This window comes from Raphanus sativus, chromosome 6 (assembly GCF_000801105.2).
Source record: "Raphanus sativus cultivar WK10039 chromosome 6, ASM80110v3, whole genome shotgun sequence".
NCBI classification, from domain to species: domain Eukaryota; kingdom Viridiplantae; phylum Streptophyta; class Magnoliopsida; order Brassicales; family Brassicaceae; genus Raphanus; species Raphanus sativus.
This window is the reverse complement of record NC_079516.1, coordinates 1,722,139-1,739,704: the sequence shown is the minus strand read 5'-3', so window position 1 is coordinate 1,739,704 and position 17,566 is coordinate 1,722,139. Positions and strand designations below refer to the sequence as shown.

At 35.0% G+C, this 17,566-nt stretch overlaps 4 protein-coding genes and 1 pseudogene across 4 annotated transcripts; 3 read left to right on the top strand and 2 right to left on the bottom strand.

Annotated features, from left to right (window-relative positions):
* Positions 1-6: 6 nt before the first annotated feature.
* Positions 7-1,960, bottom strand: LOC130496969 (zinc finger protein CONSTANS-LIKE 9-like; the record flags this gene model as incomplete). The annotated part of the gene is made up of 4 exons (XM_056989736.1): positions 1,739-1,960; positions 696-1,231; positions 188-361; positions 7-105 (listed from the first exon to the last, which is right to left on the bottom strand). Coding segments are annotated over exons 2-4 (777 nt in total), but the record flags the coding sequence as incomplete, so codon positions are not given.
* Positions 1,961-5,405: 3,445 nt separating this feature from the next.
* LOC130496628 (probable glycosyltransferase At3g07620) lies at positions 5,406-7,522 on the top strand. Its single transcript, XM_056988852.1, has 4 exons — positions 5,406-5,576; positions 6,131-6,330; positions 6,405-6,756; positions 6,863-7,522. Exons 1-4 carry the CDS (start codon positions 5,406-5,408, stop codon positions 7,520-7,522), a joined length of 1,383 nt encoding a protein of 460 aa, XP_056844832.1.
* Positions 7,523-8,241: 719 nt separating this feature from the next.
* On the top strand, positions 8,242-9,169 carry LOC130497022 (heavy metal-associated isoprenylated plant protein 16-like; annotated as a pseudogene).
* LOC108809034 (small nuclear ribonucleoprotein SmD1a) lies at positions 9,141-10,071 on the bottom strand. Its single transcript, XM_018581156.2, has 4 exons — positions 9,933-10,071; positions 9,730-9,806; positions 9,463-9,654; positions 9,141-9,371 (listed from the first exon to the last, which is right to left on the bottom strand). The coding sequence occupies exons 1-4, from the start codon at positions 10,067-10,069 to the stop codon at positions 9,298-9,300; spliced, it is 480 nt and encodes a 159-aa protein (XP_018436658.1). The 5' UTR covers positions 10,070-10,071; the 3' UTR covers positions 9,141-9,297.
* A 3,550-nt stretch (positions 10,072-13,621) lies between these two features.
* On the top strand, positions 13,622-16,150 carry LOC108807532 (cytochrome b561 and DOMON domain-containing protein At3g07570-like). Its single transcript, XM_018579817.2, has 4 exons — positions 13,622-13,931; positions 14,233-14,638; positions 15,423-15,757; positions 15,849-16,150. Exons 1-4 carry the CDS (start codon positions 13,743-13,745, stop codon positions 16,101-16,103), a joined length of 1,185 nt encoding a protein of 394 aa, XP_018435319.2. The 5' UTR covers positions 13,622-13,742; the 3' UTR covers positions 16,104-16,150.
* The last annotated feature ends 1,416 nt before the right edge of the window (positions 16,151-17,566 follow it).

Sequence of the window (17,566 nt, the reverse complement as noted above, 5' to 3'; positions counted from 1 at the left end):
AGATATGTTGGAATGTGCTGGCTTCGATGTGTAGCAAATTATTGGCTCTGTTTTAGAACTCATGAATGAGTCATTGCTCTCAGCTGGCTGCACTGAGTTCCCTCCCTGGATTTAGAGAAGAACATAAGATGATCATTAGAATCACACAAAGATGCAAAAAGGAAAATGAAAAAAAAGAAAAAAATACCTCAGGAGCTGCTTGATTATGTTTCTGGAAAAGACTATCGATTCCACATTGTCCAAAGAGCTGTCCTGAGGTGTTAAACGCTGTCCCAAAGAGCTCTTCATAGTTCTCAAGTGCCAAGTCAACTTCATCCATACCCAAGTTATCATAAAAGTCGTCTTCACACACTCCAACATCCTTCAAACCAAAAACGCCCAAAAACATTTGGATTTAGTAACAAAATGACAAAACCATGGATGCAACACAACATAAGTAAATTGACATATTGATTAAAACAACTTTCATTTCGTTTTAATAGAAGTCGTTTTTTTTCATACAAATTAAAAAATTATATATATTCAATTTTGTTCTTATTTGACTGTCTAAATGAACATTTATTGTTTTCTTAATTTAATTAGAGAAAAAGATAAATTAGTGAAAAGGAACTGATTGAATTGATAAAACTACATTTATTTTCTAACAGAAATTTTATTCTACAAGGATATTTAATTTCAAACGGAGGAAATATTACCTTAACAAATGATGAGTTTGCATGTGCTGCGAAACTTGTTTCAGGCTTTGAAGAGGAGCCAACGACGACATCTTTCTTATCCTCATTGCAGTTTTGGTTGGTCTGACCATCATCGTCTATATTCATCATACCCATTTCTTGTTCACAAACAGATTGTCCAGCTAAATCTGAACAGAAAGACCAGATAGAGGCAAGCTCCGAGCTTGAAGGGCAACCAGAATAGCAGCTTATGGTTTGTCTCTTATGATGATTTGTCGAAGAATTGTTGTTGTTGTTGTGGCCAGACCAGTCACAGTTTTGACAGAGTGAAACCCTTTCTTCAACACACCTGACTGTAGCAGGCTGCGCATTGCATCTCTCACAGACAAGCGTCCTAGAATGTCTTTTGGACAATGCATTAGCTGAATGAATACTCCTGTCACAGGAGAGGCAGAGACACGCTGCATCGGACCGACAGTACACCATTGATCTTTGTTCACCGCAAAAGTCACACATGTAACCCATCTTTAATCACTCACTACGACCAAATCCAACTTCTGCTGCAAAAAGAAGTCAAATATATATTAAAACAATTTTGAATACAGGTTGTGATTTTTATAAACAGGTGGAAACTTCATAACAAAAGCAGAAGCATAAAAACAGAAATAAACCTATTTAATGAGATTTACTATAACAAATCATTACACAAGTCAGAGTTTAAAACCCACAAAGGAAAATTATCAAAGATCAAATAAAAATAACATCAACTTAAGTTTCAAACCCCAGATCAGTAGATCTAGAGTTCTTTTGTTTGATTTATAGTTCTTTTTTTTTGATCAAACTTTGATTTATAGTTCAAATTCAATAATTCTTCAAGATTTTTTTATATGGTGATCATAATTATCATAATCATCCTCATCCAAACAAGCTTAAAACTCAATAATCATAAGAAAACAGGAAAAGATGGAAGATCCAACCCTTCATAGAGAAGACCCTTCACTAAAAAAAGAAGGATCTTTAATTCAGAGAACGAAAAAGACAGATAGAAGAGGAAAACAACTCACTGAATTATAATAACAAGATCTTCTGAACTATCTTCTCAAGTTCAACCAATAAAATTTAGAGACAAACACACACAGATCCTTGGAAACAGAGCTGATTATCCCACAACGTTCTCTGCTTCTCTCTTCTCTCTTCTCTCTTTCTCTCTGGAAACAAAAGAAAAAACGCAAAGAAAGAAAATTAATGGATAGAGAATGGGTGGGTGTGTATGTAAGGGACATGTAGGCTGCTTGCTTGTGACATAATCAAAAGTGCCTAATCTTTTCTATTAATATTCACTTTATTTTGTTTAGAAAGTGCAAAAAAAAAAGTTTTGTGTAAGGTATGGTGGGTCCCCGTCGTATTTATAGTGAAAGCAAGAAACTCTTTATGGTCCGGACAGATATTATTAAAGGAACGGATAATAGTAAGAAAATGGATTTTTATGTTCTGTCATAAAACTGCGCGTACTGAAAACAATGCACACGCGACTTGGAATTCACCAAGTGGCTCTTCTGTACCATAATGGATTCTCAAGCGTTCGCTTTTTCGATGCTTTTCCACGAATCAAAATGCTTCTCTCAGTTTCAGATATACTACTAGTAGTACCTTTTTAGGACAAAACTACTAGCAGTACTATTGTTTTGCCTTTTTGCTCAGAAAATCACAATAACGAACGATATATCTTTTTTCTTTGCTTTGACCTTACAAAAACTAAAATATCTTTTTCGGTCGGCGTAGTAGTATAAAATATCTTTTGGTTAGAAAAAAAACTAAAGATATTTTTTGACGGAGAGAAAGGGGGGAAACTAACAAATATCTGTCAGATTAGATACGTATGCGTAACGATGCGACCATATAGATATATTATTGTCATGTATCTATATTTAAATATAAATAGTAGATTTTATTCACCGATGTAACAAATATTCGCTTCTGCAGTCTGCAATGATGATTATAGATCGATCTATTTTGTCCTTTTCTTCATTATTCTATTGTTCACCGGTTCACTAAACCCATTTCTTTTACGAATAATCGAATGTATGATTAAATTAAGATAAAAGAGTTTTACTTTTAGCCGAAATCCATAGTCGATGATCCCATTTGGCCCGCATAAAAGATTTCGAAGGATTTAAAGAAAAAAAAAAGCAAAACGTGAACTGACACTCAAAAATGGTTGTGATTTTGCTAGTTGGTGAATTTCACCTACAAATTTTGAAAAAAACTTAATTAGAAAACAAATGTTACAGAAGTCTCCTAAATTATAAATCACACCCTAAAATATACCTAACTTTATGTTTCAAAATGTTCAATATCTTCCCTTTTTTATTCTACTCATTTTTGCTTCGTAAGCACAGGCCCGGCCCTGACATAAAGCCCAACAAGCAAGGATTTTAGGCGCCAAAATATATAAAAACGTAAAGGGCGCCAAATTTATTAATAGTGTACTTAGTACAGTGGCAAAAGCTGTTGAAGAATCTCGTAGGAACCAGAGTTCGAACCCAGCCAATGTATATAAGGGGCAAATTTTTTTTTCATGCTTTAGGCATGAGATTATGCCGGACCGGCACTGCGTAAGCATTATAAGAAATAAAGCTGAGGAAAACTTGGTTAAGCTTTACGGTTAGTGTTTAGTCAAAAGGGATGTAAAGTTAATACTAAGAATGAACCTCAACTGTATATTTATTAATACAACTTGAAAACACAAATCGACGATAATGGAAGCAAAAAAGGAGAGAAAAGGGTAAAGAGATAAGACGCACTGAGAGATTGGGCAAAATAACAAGTTGAATATGATGCTGGAATGTTAGTTAGATAAGATTCTAGGACGATCCGAAGTCTCGTACAAGAACATCGTATTCTTATGTCTACAATATAAAACCACCGGCTTAGATTAGAGTCAGCTGATGATACTTCACTTTTATATTATCCTTAAGATAACATTAATTATCTTATTAGTTTTTCATTAGTGCCTTTCTATGAACTTCACACCAACTTTTTGTTATTTCTTTATTATTTGCCTCTCCCACCAATCATTACTTAAACCGTCGATAATATTCAATATCTCACTCCTAGTAGGACATTGTTAGCTGTGTGACATGAGGACATTATCTCATGAGTTGACCTAACCTAACTTATTATACCAGAATCCCAAAAAGCTCTTCAAATGTTGAGGTTTCAAGATTTGAACTTCAACATTTGATTGAAAAGAACCGTAAAAAAGGAAAAAAAAAATTGTTTCTCATAAATAATATCCTAGAGGAAAGGATAGGGACATGGATTTTGATTCAGCTGAGTAAAAGAGTCTTACCAAAGGGTTACAATAAGGGTAATGGCAAAGACTGGGCCATCAAAGAAAGACTTAACCTGAGACCAATAACCATAAAGAGCTGAAGAGTGTATCCCATTAAAAACATTTTCTATGAATGATATATAGGATACAAGTATATCTATTTATATGGATGAAAACACCACATGAGTGTATAAGAGCATGAATAACCATGGTCTTTTAGCCGGGTTATTAACTCATAATTTGACTTTTTTTTATATTTTTTGAATATGAGACGATTCTTATATCTCTTATTTAAAAGATATTTTTAGTTTTTTTTAGTAAAAATCTTAGAAAAATTAAAAACCATTTATTAACCAAAGCTAAAAACTCCCGTTAAGAGACTGAGGTTAATCATGATGTAAGGTACAAATTGTAGTTGTTTCTGATATCTAACCTCGTGCCCTTTCTAGAGTCAACAAGTGAAAGTGTCAGTTAGACTTTTACTATAGATAGCATTTGTACTGTAGCTTTGGGCTTTTGTGCAATCTATATTGTAACATTGGATCGTAGAAGATATTGTTTCTGGATTTGGGCTCTTGTATGAGGAATCACCTTGAGATTGGTTTGGTTACATTTGTTCAGTAAAAGATATACGTTTGCTATATCAGCTTGTCACAGAAACGTCATTGGTTAGAAAGATATTCGATTTCGTACTAGGAAGCAGAGGTGAGTCTTCAGAATCTTCTTCACTTTCAGAGCTCTCAAAGAGTCGTCTTTAGCATGTTCATTGCCTTCACCGGACTGACTATAATCTAGCGGCCCATAACTGATTAAAATTCGTACTATATATAACTTTTTGTATGTACTATTTTAAAAAATTCATAACTCATGTAAAAATTCAATTTAATATTATTATATAACAGTATTGACTCGAAAAGAAAAAAAAAACTAATTCTGTCACACGGTTTGTAGTTGATCGGATTCAAATCCTACTTGAATATCGACTTAAGTTTATGAAATCACATACGTTTGGTTCCTTTATCAAAATAACTTTTAACTGATATTTTGAATTTTGAAAAAAAAACCTAAATTTTATAATCCAAAATCTTAAAAAAAATTCGAACCAAATTAATAGGGAGAAGTAAGAGACTGAAACAAAAGAAAGAAAAAAAAAGTGAGAAGTAATTTATATGGTAGACCAAAAAACAAGGAGTATGTATTTGACATCTTGTTAATTATTCGTAAATCGATAATGTGAAGCAATTACGTGTAATGTGGTGTACAAATGACTCTCTTTATTTAGCTCACTTGATCGAAGATCTCCTTAGTTTCAGCATCAGCTCTCACTTTCTCACTCGCAAACACACAAAAACAAAGCATGATAATGGAATAAGAAATATAGAAAGTGGAAGTTAGGGATGAGAGATTACCTTCCAAAATACTTGAACGCCTTTCTCTTGGCATTTGCCACTTTCGCTGTTGTATTTGCCATTTTCATTGCAAAGGATCCAAACATATCTCATCATCTTTATTTCTCAACATCATATTCTTCACAATGGACCTCCTCCTTCTCATCCGCCTTCATCACGGTATCTATGTCCATCTTTATCCCCTTTCATCCACATTTAGACTGTAATAAATGTTTAAAACTTCAGTTTAATTGTTTGTGTTATGTTTCTATATACAAAGAGACGTTGCCTATAATTCTAACATGTTGTTGTGTATTTGGAAAAACAAATGGAAACGAAATTTTTTCCCACCAGGGTTGGTTCTAGATATAGACTAAAACATTAGCTTGACTCCAAAATTTTATAGAACTATTATACATAGTTCGTGTAGAGTCGCCTAGTTGTCGAAATTTCTCTTTATTAAGATTAACCAAAATATCTTTATAGCCTCAATTTCAGATCCAATCCTGATTTGTGTCGTCTAACTAACCATTTTATGTTCGAAGTACCAAATGCTGTAACTTCATTTTTGAGAAACACACGCGATAAAGTAGATGCATGCATATGCAAATAATTAGTGTCTAATGTGATCAGAGAAACACACGCGATAAAGTACCAAATGCTGTAAACAACTCCTAATGTGAGTAGCATATACTGAAAATAAATTATTATGTTTTGCTTTTTGTATATTGAAGGAAAAAAGGAAGAGGAACGGATCAAATCCAGGTTCTCTATCCTGGAAAAGAGACAAGAAAGTAGAAGCGCAATTAGCAACCGCGAGGGCGTTGATCAGAGAAGCTCAACTAAACCCTAGCTCTACAACATCATCTCCCTTAAGAGATGAAGACTACGTTCCTCATGGCGACATTTACAGGAACCCTTATGCATTTCATCGGTAACTTTATACTTACGCGTGTATATTTATCACACAAGTTACCCTACCCTATAAAACATCTTTCCTTGTGGCAGAAGCTATCTTCTTATGGAGAAGATGTTTAAGATATACGTTTATGAAGAAGGAGATCCACCAATTTTTCACTATGGTCTTTGTAAAGACATATACTCCATGGAAGGATTGTTCATAAACTTTATGGAAAACGATGTCCTTAAGTATCGAACCCGAGATCCCGACAAGGCTCATGTCTACTTCTTACCTTTTAGTGTTGTCATGATTCTTCACCACCTCTTCGACCCAGTTGTTCGAGACAAGGCTGTCTTGGAACGTGTCATCGTCGACTATGTTCAGATTATTTCCAAGAAATATCCGTATTGGAACACAAGTGATGGTTTTGATCACTTCATGTTGTCTTGCCATGACTGGGTACGTGTTCTTGTTTGATTTGTTAGTGTCTGGTTAAAAATGTTTTGGTCACAATCGAAGTCGTGCCTTAGTGTAATAAGCTCACACTCAATTATATTGTTTACAGGGGCATAGGGCAACATGGTATGTAAAGAAGCTATTTTTCAACTCCATAAGAGTATTATGTAACGCCAATGTATCAGAATATTTCAGCCCTGAGAAAGATGCTCCCTTTCCTGAAATCAATTTACAAACCGGAGAAATCAACAACTTAACCGGCGGTTTAGACTCAATCTCTCGTACAACACTAGCTTTCTTTGCTGGACAGTCGCACGGAAAAATCCGTCCGGTTCTTCTAAACCACTGGAAAGAAAAGGACAAAGACATTCTAGTTTACGAGGATCTACCGGGTGAATTAGATTACAAAGAGATGATGAGGAAAAGCCGGTTTTGTATTTGTCCGAGCGGTCACGAGGTGGCTAGCCCGAGAGTACCGGAGGCGATATACAGTGGATGTGTACCGGTTCTTATCTCGGAGAACTATGTATTACCGTTTAGTGATGTATTGAACTGGGAGAAGTTTTCGGTTTCGGTTTCAGTTAAGGAAATACCGGAACTAAAAAGAATACTGATGGGTATACCAGAGGATCGGTACAAGAAACTGTATGAGGGAGTGAAGCAAGTGCAGAGGCATATATTGGTTAATGATCCTCCAAAGAGATATGATGTGTTTAATATGATTATACATTCTATTTGGTTAAGACGATTAAATGTTAAATTGTTATGATTATACACTCATTTGTGATAATTCCCAAACTCCATCGATTGTAACCATACGCCAACTTCCACAAAGTTGAAAATGCTAATTATAGTATAATAAAGCTAATTGTTTCATTAAGACGTGAAAAACGAATGTATTACGAGCACACATTTAGCAAGTCATGCATATAATATTTGATTAAATACAAACGGATGCAGATTAGCAGTCAAAACAACCTTATTTTTTGACTAAGTAGGAAGATAGAGGGAAACATGTATTCTAGAGGAGACCAAGACATGGAAGACTTGGACAACATGGTTCCATAATTGTTACATCACAGCTAGATTGTTAACTCAACAAACTTACTTATTAATCATCAAAATACATATATTGACTAATTCTTGTGTTATAAATATATAAACTATTAGGCAACGGTATATTAAACAAATAATACTTCTGTATAATTAGATAATCTAATTTTGACCAAATCAAATAACCATAGGTTTCGGTCTTTAAAAATTTTAGAGTTGACAATAAGCATGTACCGATCGGCAACTAAGAATCAAGAAAACACGTAAAGAATGATATGCATACGAAATTCAGACTATACGATTCCGTTGGTACGTGACAATGACTCATGGAACATATAAAATTATAAACTCATTCCTTTATTTATATTTCCACAAACTTGTGATCTGAAGAAGACCCACAAATCTCCGAGCCAAAATAAAAACCCATCAAACATTCAAAGGGAGTTCTCGAGTAGACCATCTGTAATCATCCATACCAGTCGAGAAGAAGATAACAAGAACATGAAGGTATGTATATACGTATACTCATAACAAGTAATGTCTTGGATACTCTTGTGTATGTTTGAAAGAGTATTCTCTTGTGATGCTAAAGATTTTTTCTGATTGTGTGCAGCAAAAGATCTTGATAAGAGTTACTATGACTGATGACAAAACCCGAGCAAAAGCAATGAAAACTGCGGTTAAGTTTAAAGGTAACAACGATGCAAAAACCATAGAGAGATTTCGATTCTTGTATTTTTTGTTGAATCTAAATAGTTAATGCAATGGTTTTATAGGTGTGTCGGCTGTGGAAATAAAGGGAGATCACAGGAACCAGATTGAGGTAACCGGTTTTGAAGTCGATATGATCGGTCTAACCAACACACTGAGGAGGAAGGTAGCCTGTGCGGAGCTTGTAAGCGTAAACAAAGTCGAACCACCCAAGCCCGATGGAGACAAGAAGCCAGATGAGAAGAAACCAGATGAGGCAAAACCCGAGGAGAAAAAACAAGAGGCAAAACCCGAAGAGAAAAAACCAGATGAGAAAAAGCCTGAGGAAAAACAAGAGCCATGTCATTGTCATCCACCATGTCATCAACCATGTCATCCACAACCATGGCCTTATGGATATGGTGCGCCATCATCCTATCATCACCCATGTGATCCCTACGGGTATAATTCTAGGGACTATATCGGGGAACCAGTCTACAACCACGAACCTAATTGCAGGATCCTGTGAGAAGACTACCGGAAGAGATAACAGTTTCTTTTTCTCTATACTAAGTGTTTCAACATGTTAACGCATTTTTATAGTCAGATTTTTCAAATGAATTAAAAGGCTTTAGTAAATGCTCTTATAACATGAAAAGCTTAATCCTTTAAATCCATAGAGTTGCATTACACATTAACTTCCTCTGCAAGAGTTTCTAAATACATAACTGAGACACCACCAAAGGGTTCTTCTTCCTACAGATTCAATTCAACTCACACACCTTAAACTTGTCGCTGCATTTAACGACCTCTGCCACGACCAGCACCACCACGGCCACGACCACCACGTCCACGACCTCTCCCAACAGGCTTCCCTACATACAAAAGAAACAAAAGAGTTGATAATTGATAAAAGCAGTCTTATGGCTATTATACAAACGAAGAGATCAATCAATCATCATTTACCAGCAACAGGCTTCTTAGGTTTAAGTCGAGGAGTGTCTTCAACAAGCAAAGTCTCGAGGTTCAAGCTATCAGGAAGAATGTAGTAGCGGATGTTGTTACCCCTCAAGCTCAGATGGTCCATCGTCACTGGGTTCTTCCCCTTGAGAGTCATTTTAACCGTCTTCAAGTGAGTGTTCATGCTCACATCAACACCTAAAACACACACAAAATCACCAAAAGCTTAACAAAACTTGTGGCGAATAAATCTAAAGCTAAATAGAACTTTACCAGTGATGGTTCCATGGACCACAGTCCCGTTCTTCAGCTCGATCGACACAGTTTCATTGTTCAACTTCATCAAAAACCTAACTCGAGATCCAATTATACAATTCAAATCAGCTCAAGAACGAGACTTAAAAATCCATAACCGGAGCTAACTAACTAGATTTGTGTTAATAAGATGGATTCCATTACGAGAATTGAAAAAGTACCTGACGAGCTTCATCTTTGGGATTGCGAAGAAGGAGCTGCGAAACCCTAGAACCCTTCTTTGGCAGTGGAGACTGTACCTCGAAGTGGTTAGCTCTTTAGCGGCGGGCACGGATCCGGCTTCGATTTTGGAATCCATCAGCTAAATAAATCGAACTTAATAAGGCATATTTGGGCTGAAAACACTTAAATGCATATCTGGGCCGAAACAAGTATTATTCGGCCCATTTTATGTCAACAAAAAGGCATATGTGGGCCGAAACAAGTATTATTAGGCTCATTTAGAACGTGTTGTTGGACGCGCTGTTAGTCTCATTAATCATGTTACTAGATTTTGATCCGCGCTTTCAAAGCGCGGGTTTATGTTTGGTAAAATTTTTATATATATATGCATTTATATAACCCGACTCGTACCTGCGGTTGAACGAATTACCGGTTGGTAATCCGGTATTTTTAATATTGTGATTTTTTTCTAATGATAAGACAAATTCGGTGATAATAAGTTGGAAATTTGTTTAAAATATATTTATATTTTTCAAAATCGTTTTAAATGATAATATTGTTCTCAAAATTAATAATTTTAGAATTAGAAAACCGGTGGTTAATGACAGTATCAAACATGGAAATAATCGATACAGTATCAAACAGAGAAATAATCGCATACCGAAATTAAATTAGAAAACCGGTGATTAATGACAAACCAAAAAATAATTAAGAAGAAACTGGCATAAAACGTCCAGAATACCCTTAATGAATACAAAGGAAGACTCCTTAGTAGGGGTAAAAAGAGTAAAAATCCAAATGTGCTTGTACTTTAATAATATAGATAATCGATGCAGTATCAAACAGAGAAATAATCACAAACTGAAATTAAATTAGGAAACCGGTGATTAATGACAAACCAAAAAATAATTAAAAAGAAACTGGCGTAAAACGTCCAGAATACCCTTAATGAATACAAAGGAAATGCTCCTTAGTAGAGGTAAAAAGAGTAAAAATTCAAATGTGCTTGTACTTTAATAGTATAGATATTTTTATTTTGGAGATACTTATTTATCAACTGAATTTCTATTTTTTTTAATCAGAGAAGTCAAAAAAAGTCAGAGATGTGTATATCCATTAACGAAGCTTTTAAATACATGCAATGAAATCACTCTCAAAATTTTATCTTAAATTCTGCATGCATGTATTCTTAACAGCCTCGTTTTTGAATTTGTCATTTTCAAAAAAATATTATACTCCCTCCATTTCATATTAAGTGTCGTTTTAGAGAATTTTTTTCGTTGCAAAATAAGTGGCGTTTTAGAGTTTCAATGCAAAATTTATTAACTTTATTCTCCATTCTATTTTTCTATCGGTTGAATTGTATCGGTAATGATGTTTTTATATTGAAAATATGCAAAATTAAATGTTTTCTTAATCCGTGTGCACAAGTCTAAAACGACACTTATAATGAAACAGAGGGAATATATGACGTTTACTAACTTAACAGATTTTTTAAATCTCGCGCGCAGTCTGCTAAAACGGTGGATAGCACATGGAGTTTCGGTGTCTACTTCGGTATCAGATTTTCGACCAACGGCCGGATGATCAGAAGGGCCAGTTCGTGACCACCAGGAGACCATCAATTATATTACAGGTAAGCAAGAATCTTTATTTCTTTCTAAAAAATGACTTTGTTCTAATTAGTTAAAGACTTAAAGTCGAACTTTAATTAATTACAAGACTATATACTATTATTCTGTGGCAAACCTTAATCCAAATCGTGTGAACACTACGTGAGTGAGCCTGGTCTGTCACGGATTGGTGTTAACTCGAATAAGACTCATTAACATTTACAGATTAATTATTTTAAGTCAATTAGAACACAACTAAACTTCACTGTCATCTGATTCTCACAACTTGGGATTCCTCTGTCCACTTGTTGCCGAAAGCATTTATTTTGTGCTTATAAGCTATAACATACCATGTTTCAAAAAAAAAAAAAAAAAAAAAAAAAAAGCTATAACATACCTAGTCATACTTCAATGAAGAGACAATTAAATGAATAATTCTCCTCTATGCAATATTGTAATAATTTTATTTTGACTAGATACCTGATTGAGTCAATTATTTACAGCTGATATTTGATCATGGGAATAATCAATCACATGATTATCTCAATAATTCACATCATTGGGGAAGATAAGTTGATGAGTTTTTTTTGTCTCTTCGTAGGAAAAGGACCTGTTGCACCAACCATGTCTCCAGGACCAGGGACAACTGACATATTCAGATACCACCGTCCGGACCTTCTCATTCATCCGCCTACGGCCTCTCACCGTCTCTTATTTTCTTTGGCATTAGCCTCACAGTTCTCAAATTACACTGATTTGTTTGATCCTTTAATTTCCTATCTCTCATATTAATCTTCATGTGGTTTGATTTATGCATTTGTCGATTTATGGTGAAAGGAAAAAAAAAACACATTTACTTGGTCATTGCATTGTTGTGTAAGATCGAAGCCTTCTGTGTACATTGTAATTTCTTTGTTTCTGTTAGTGGTACATTGTGATTGTTTCGAGTGATATTTACTTTTATTAATTATTTCAAGTAATATACACATCTCGTGTGTGTGTGTGTGCGCCTAATTATGGAGAAAATTTGCGGAACTACAACACTTGTGAACCAATACATAATCAATAAACCCATGTAGCAGACACAGTCAGTAGCGAGTTGATACATGAAAAGTTAATCCGAGATAAATAGTGAAAGGGATAGGATTCATAACAAACTAAAAAGCATGAAAGTTATATGAAGAAATATTTCATTTTTGTCTTGAAATGATACAAATTTGTGTAAAGGTAACTTCCCACATTTTAAGCAACGAAAGGGAAAGAGATATGAAACTTGCTTCCCAAGACACTATTTTTAACGAGTTTCTTAAATGTAAAAAGAGTTATTTATTCTATGGGAAAATGGTTTGCTAATAGCCAATATAGATTTAAACACATTCTTAAAATTTTAGATAGTTTATCTGAGTTATAATCAGATTCAATTTGTATTTAGCACGACTCACTTGGTCGTTGTTTAATGCAACTGTTTCCTTCTCCAGACACTATCTATCATAAATCTACACATACTGTATATAATTGTCTTCCTCATCATCATGATCCTACACTTTTTTTTTTGTCACTGAATATTTCATTAGAAAACTAAGAAGAAAAAATGAGCCCAAAACGATGGCCCAAATCATGATGTCCGTTACAAAGGGAAATGAGTTTGAAAAGCTTTTTGCGGAAAACATAAACATGATAAAAGGAAATTGTTGCAAAACCAGAGGAGATCGAACGGATGTCTTTCACAGTTCCGATGATTTCTTTTGACTGGAGATTACCGGTGATAGCTCTCATGAGCGTTAATCTGTCGGAGAGAACCTTGAGTGTAGAAAACTCCAAGGTTAGCGCCTTGTAGAGTACCGATCGAAACATGATGGCCTCTGGAATAAGGATATAAAGCCCTATTTGACTTGATTTGGCACTGAAACATATATGAACCGCTTTGAAACCACTTAAGCTTACCGAATCTTCGGCGAGCATAATGTTTGCTGAGAAGGACAGTGAGACGGTTGAGGCTTGAAAGCATGGACTAGGTGAATCCAATAATGATAAGGTGGCCACATTCACGACAATGACAATATAATGGAGCTTGACGAGGACTTCTAAGGCATTAACAAAAGCTGAATTACGACAAAGGCTTTTAGCTCCAGCATTACCGTGATGGCGCCATCATGATCCTACACTACTTTCATCTTTCAGATAGAGGGAGAGAAAATGGAGATGAATCTTTATTCTTCCGTTTCCTTCATCCTATTCACCTTGATCGCTCTTCAATGTCTACCTCTCACCATTCAACAAGCTACGGAAACCTGCAGTTCAACGCTACCACTCAACGACCTCACCTTCAACTCAAGCCTCCTTAAATGCGTCGAAGCTTGGACTCCCCAGAACTACATCCTCCGTGTAAGTCCACTTCTCCTTGTCCCAATACCTTTTTAAAAGATCATACTATTAAGTATATGTTTTCTTTAAAAATTATTTTTTCCCTCCGTTTCGAAACATTTATGTTTAAAAGTTTTTATACATATCAAAAACATTTTTAATTTTGATTATAATGCCTTGTTTTTGTTAACTAGTGTACACAATTTTTAACCAATCACAATTTTTTAAAGTTTATAATTTACAATTATTACTTGAATGTAATGAATATTTAAAATATGTATCATTTTGAAATAGCTTTTTTTTTGTAAATTCTATTGTACAGTATGCTAGAACGGTGGAGAACACATGGAGCTTCATCTTATCGGCACCTGACTCCAGCGTCTTTATCGGGATTGGATTCTCCACCAACGGTCAAATGATCGGATCCAGCGCCATTGTCGGGTGGTTACCTCCTGGCGGTGGAGTAGGACAGGCGAAACAATACTTTCTCGGAGGACAGTCGCCCGGTGAAGTGATGCCTGACCAAGGAGATCTAGTGATCGTCAACGGTTCTTTAAAGATCGAGTCAGTGTCGTCACGTCTTTACATGAGTTTTCAGTTGACGACGGAGCTGCCGCGGCAGAGCATTCTTTACGCTAAGGGACCTGCCGGATTCTTCCCATCTTCGCCGGGGTTTAGGTTGAGGGAGCACCAATCCATGACCACCACGACCATCAATTTTATTACAGGTAAGCAAGAGACATCTCCCTTTTTTAAAATCCAACTAGTATGGTTTAGTTTAGTTTATCTGACTAATTATAGTTAAAGTCAATATTTAATTAATCCATAATTTGACTGGTTAATGATCACCGCCATCTTTATGAGACAGTCTGGTAAGTGGTCACGAGTATTGTAAACAAATGCTAATTTGGTATTGTTGCCTTCTCACAACATCATATTATGAATTAAACAAATATTTTATTTTTAAAAGACACATATATCTGACGTCAATAAATAACCACTGTTGTGATGATGAATAATTGGAACTGGTACACGTTTGTAGTGTTGTTCTGAGAGCAACCCAAGGAGGGTTCTTGTTCTCAAAATATTAAAATTAAGCCAGAAGTTATTCTCCATCACCGGAGATATTGTTTACAACAGCCAAAGCTGACTTTGCCACCAAGTCAGCCTCTGAGTTTGCTAAGCTAGGAATAAAGATAAAGGAAATTGTTTCAAACAGAGAACTGAAGTAGAAGATATCGAACATTATCCCATAGAGCCGATGGTCTTGTTTCCTTTGTCTTGATCATGAAGATATCGAACACTATCCCATAGAGCCGATGGTCTTGTTTCCTTTGTCTTTATCATGTATTCTTATATCATAGATTATCCTATTATCTCTAGTGGCAAAAAATTTTAGAAACAAAAATCATGCTGCAGCAAATGATAGTGTGACATACTCTAGAATTTCATATGTTCTTATTTCATAGAATAATGCTTTTATTTTCTGTTTCATTGATGAATTTAAAAAAGGTTCGCGAAGTGTGGTTAAGCGTTCGCGACACTCTATGCTAAGGAAGGTACACGGTCTAATGAACATGTTTGGCTGGGGAATACTAATCATCATCGGTGCCATAGTGGCACGAAAGTGGAAATTGCACAAAACCACCCCCTCCTTGTTTATGGTCGACCTTTCTGACCTTATTTTATATTGTCACATCGCTATCCAAATCACCGGCTTTCTCCTAGGTTTAATTGGCATCATTTGCGGTTTGTTTCTCGAAAACCAAACCAACGCCAATAATGTTTCCACGCACAAAGCCCTTGGGATAACAATACTTGTCAATGTTGTCATGGGCGTTCTCCAGGTTCATCTTTTTTTATCACTCAAAATTCGAATAAACTACCAAAATAACACCCAATCAACATAAAAATCTGTTTTGTTTATCGGCATTGCAGGTCCTAGCGTTGCTTGCTCAACCGGACAAAGAATCGAAATACAGGAAATATTGGAACTGGTATCATCACAACATAGGAAGAGTTATGATAATACTCACCATTTTTAACATCTTCTATGGTATTCATCTCGGTAAAGCTGGCACTTCCTGGAATGTCGGTTACGGTTCTGCGGTTGGTGTCTTGGCTTTGGTTGCTATTGTTCAAGAAGTTAGAAACTTCTTGAACAACAAAGAATTTTTTGATTTTCCAGCATGATATTTACTATCTATAAAAGGAGAGTGTGATGTATTTATTGAACATTGATTGACTCAACACTTGGAATGATGTGTTTTCCACTTTATACTTTCTAGTACATTTGCCATCTCAAGAATGTATTTCTGGGTTTTGTATTCTCATTATTTTATATACTAGAGTATTTTCACGACCGAGGCACCGAGCAAGTATGAACCACCTTCGCTGTTCACATTTTATATTACTAGAGATTTTTCCCACATTTTAAGCAACGACCAGAGGGAGACAAATTACTGAAACTTGCTTCCCACCAGACATACTTATACTATTTGCTTATATGTAAAAAAGAGTGATATACTTTACTAATAAAAAAAACAACAGAACTTTAATACTCCCTCTGTTTCAAAATAGAAGAAGTTTTAGGATTGTGCACGATTATTAAGAAACTTGTTTTTTAATCTAAAAAGTATCATTAAAATATAAATTAAAAATTATTCAACCAATCACAAAATAGAATACATTTTATCATTGGTTATACAGTTTTTGATAAAGTTAAAAAGTACATTGGTATACTAAAACATCAACTATTTTGAAACATCAAAAACTCCCTAAAATATCATCTATTTAGAAACGGAGAGAGTACAAAATATTCGAATTCTCAACTGCTTCCTTCTGTCATAAAACGACACAAATCATATAATATAATTCATTCTCATCGTCATAATCATGATCCTCCACTACTTTCATATTTCAGATCCGGGGAGAGAAAATGAAGATGAATCTTTATTCTTCGGTTTCTTTCATCTTATTCACCTTGATCGCTCTTCAATAGGCCTATTCGTTTCGTAGTCGCCAACTTCTAGCGGCAGCGTAAAAAAATTCAACCTTTATCACCGCAATATTAATCACCGGTGAGAAATCCCAGACCTATTTTCAGTCGCAGCGGCAAGTGCCATGCAAAAGGAAAAAAGAAATAGTTTTATAAGAATTTTAGGATATGCCCATTTACATTTGGTTAAAACTTGGTTATCTAATATGTTGTGCCAAATGTTGTTACATTTGATATATTCAACCCTGCATTGTAACCTAGGTGAGACTTAGGTGGAGTAATTGCCATATACAAAAGTTAATTTTTATTATTTTCTAGAAATTTGAGAAAATGACCTAGCACATTGGATTGAAAACTTGGTTATCTCATACGCTGTGCCACATGTTGTCACATTTGCTACATTCCTCCCCTGATTGTAACCCGAAATAAAAATAAACTAGATCTTGATCCGCGCTTTGGAAGCGCGGAATATTTTACGATGAAAAATTTCACTAATAATTTAACAAATATTTTGGTAATTTTTAAAAGTGTGTATTTAAAATATTTTTGCATTTAAATCAGCGTTTTTAAATTCAACCCGATTGTGATTATATCGGTTAATTCGGAGATCTGACAATTCAATTTAGGTTTTTAAAATATTCATATTAAAAAAATTACT

Bases quoted from the DNA above. Each gene is read 5' to 3' on its own strand.
- LOC130496628 (XM_056988852.1), top strand. From the start codon at position 5,406: ATGAGAGATTACCTTCCAAAATACTTGAACGCCTTTCTCTTGGCATTT. The intron at 5,577-6,130 runs GTATCTATGTCC...TGTATATTGAAG, and splicing joins TCTCATCCGCCTTCATCACG to GAAAAAAGGAAGAGGAACGG. The intron at 6,331-6,404 runs GTAACTTTATAC...TCCTTGTGGCAG, and splicing joins AACCCTTATGCATTTCATCG to AAGCTATCTTCTTATGGAGA.
- LOC108807532 (XM_018579817.2), top strand. From the start codon at position 13,743: ATGGAGATGAATCTTTATTCTTCCGTTTCCTTCATCCTATTCACCTTG. The intron at 13,932-14,232 runs GTAAGTCCACTT...TCTATTGTACAG, and splicing joins CCCAGAACTACATCCTCCGT to TATGCTAGAACGGTGGAGAA. The intron at 15,758-15,848 runs GTTCATCTTTTT...TCGGCATTGCAG, and splicing joins TTGTCATGGGCGTTCTCCAG to GTCCTAGCGTTGCTTGCTCA.
- LOC108809034 (XM_018581156.2), bottom strand. From the start codon at position 10,069: ATGGATTCCAAAATCGAAGCCGGATCCGTGCCCGCCGCTAAAGAGCTA. The intron at 9,807-9,932 runs GTACTTTTTCAA...ATCTCGAGTTAG, and splicing joins CCAAAGATGAAGCTCGTCAG to GTTTTTGATGAAGTTGAACA. The intron at 9,372-9,462 runs GTAAATGATGAT...TTTTGTATGTAG, and splicing joins ACCTAAGAAGCCTGTTGCTG to GGAAGCCTGTTGGGAGAGGT.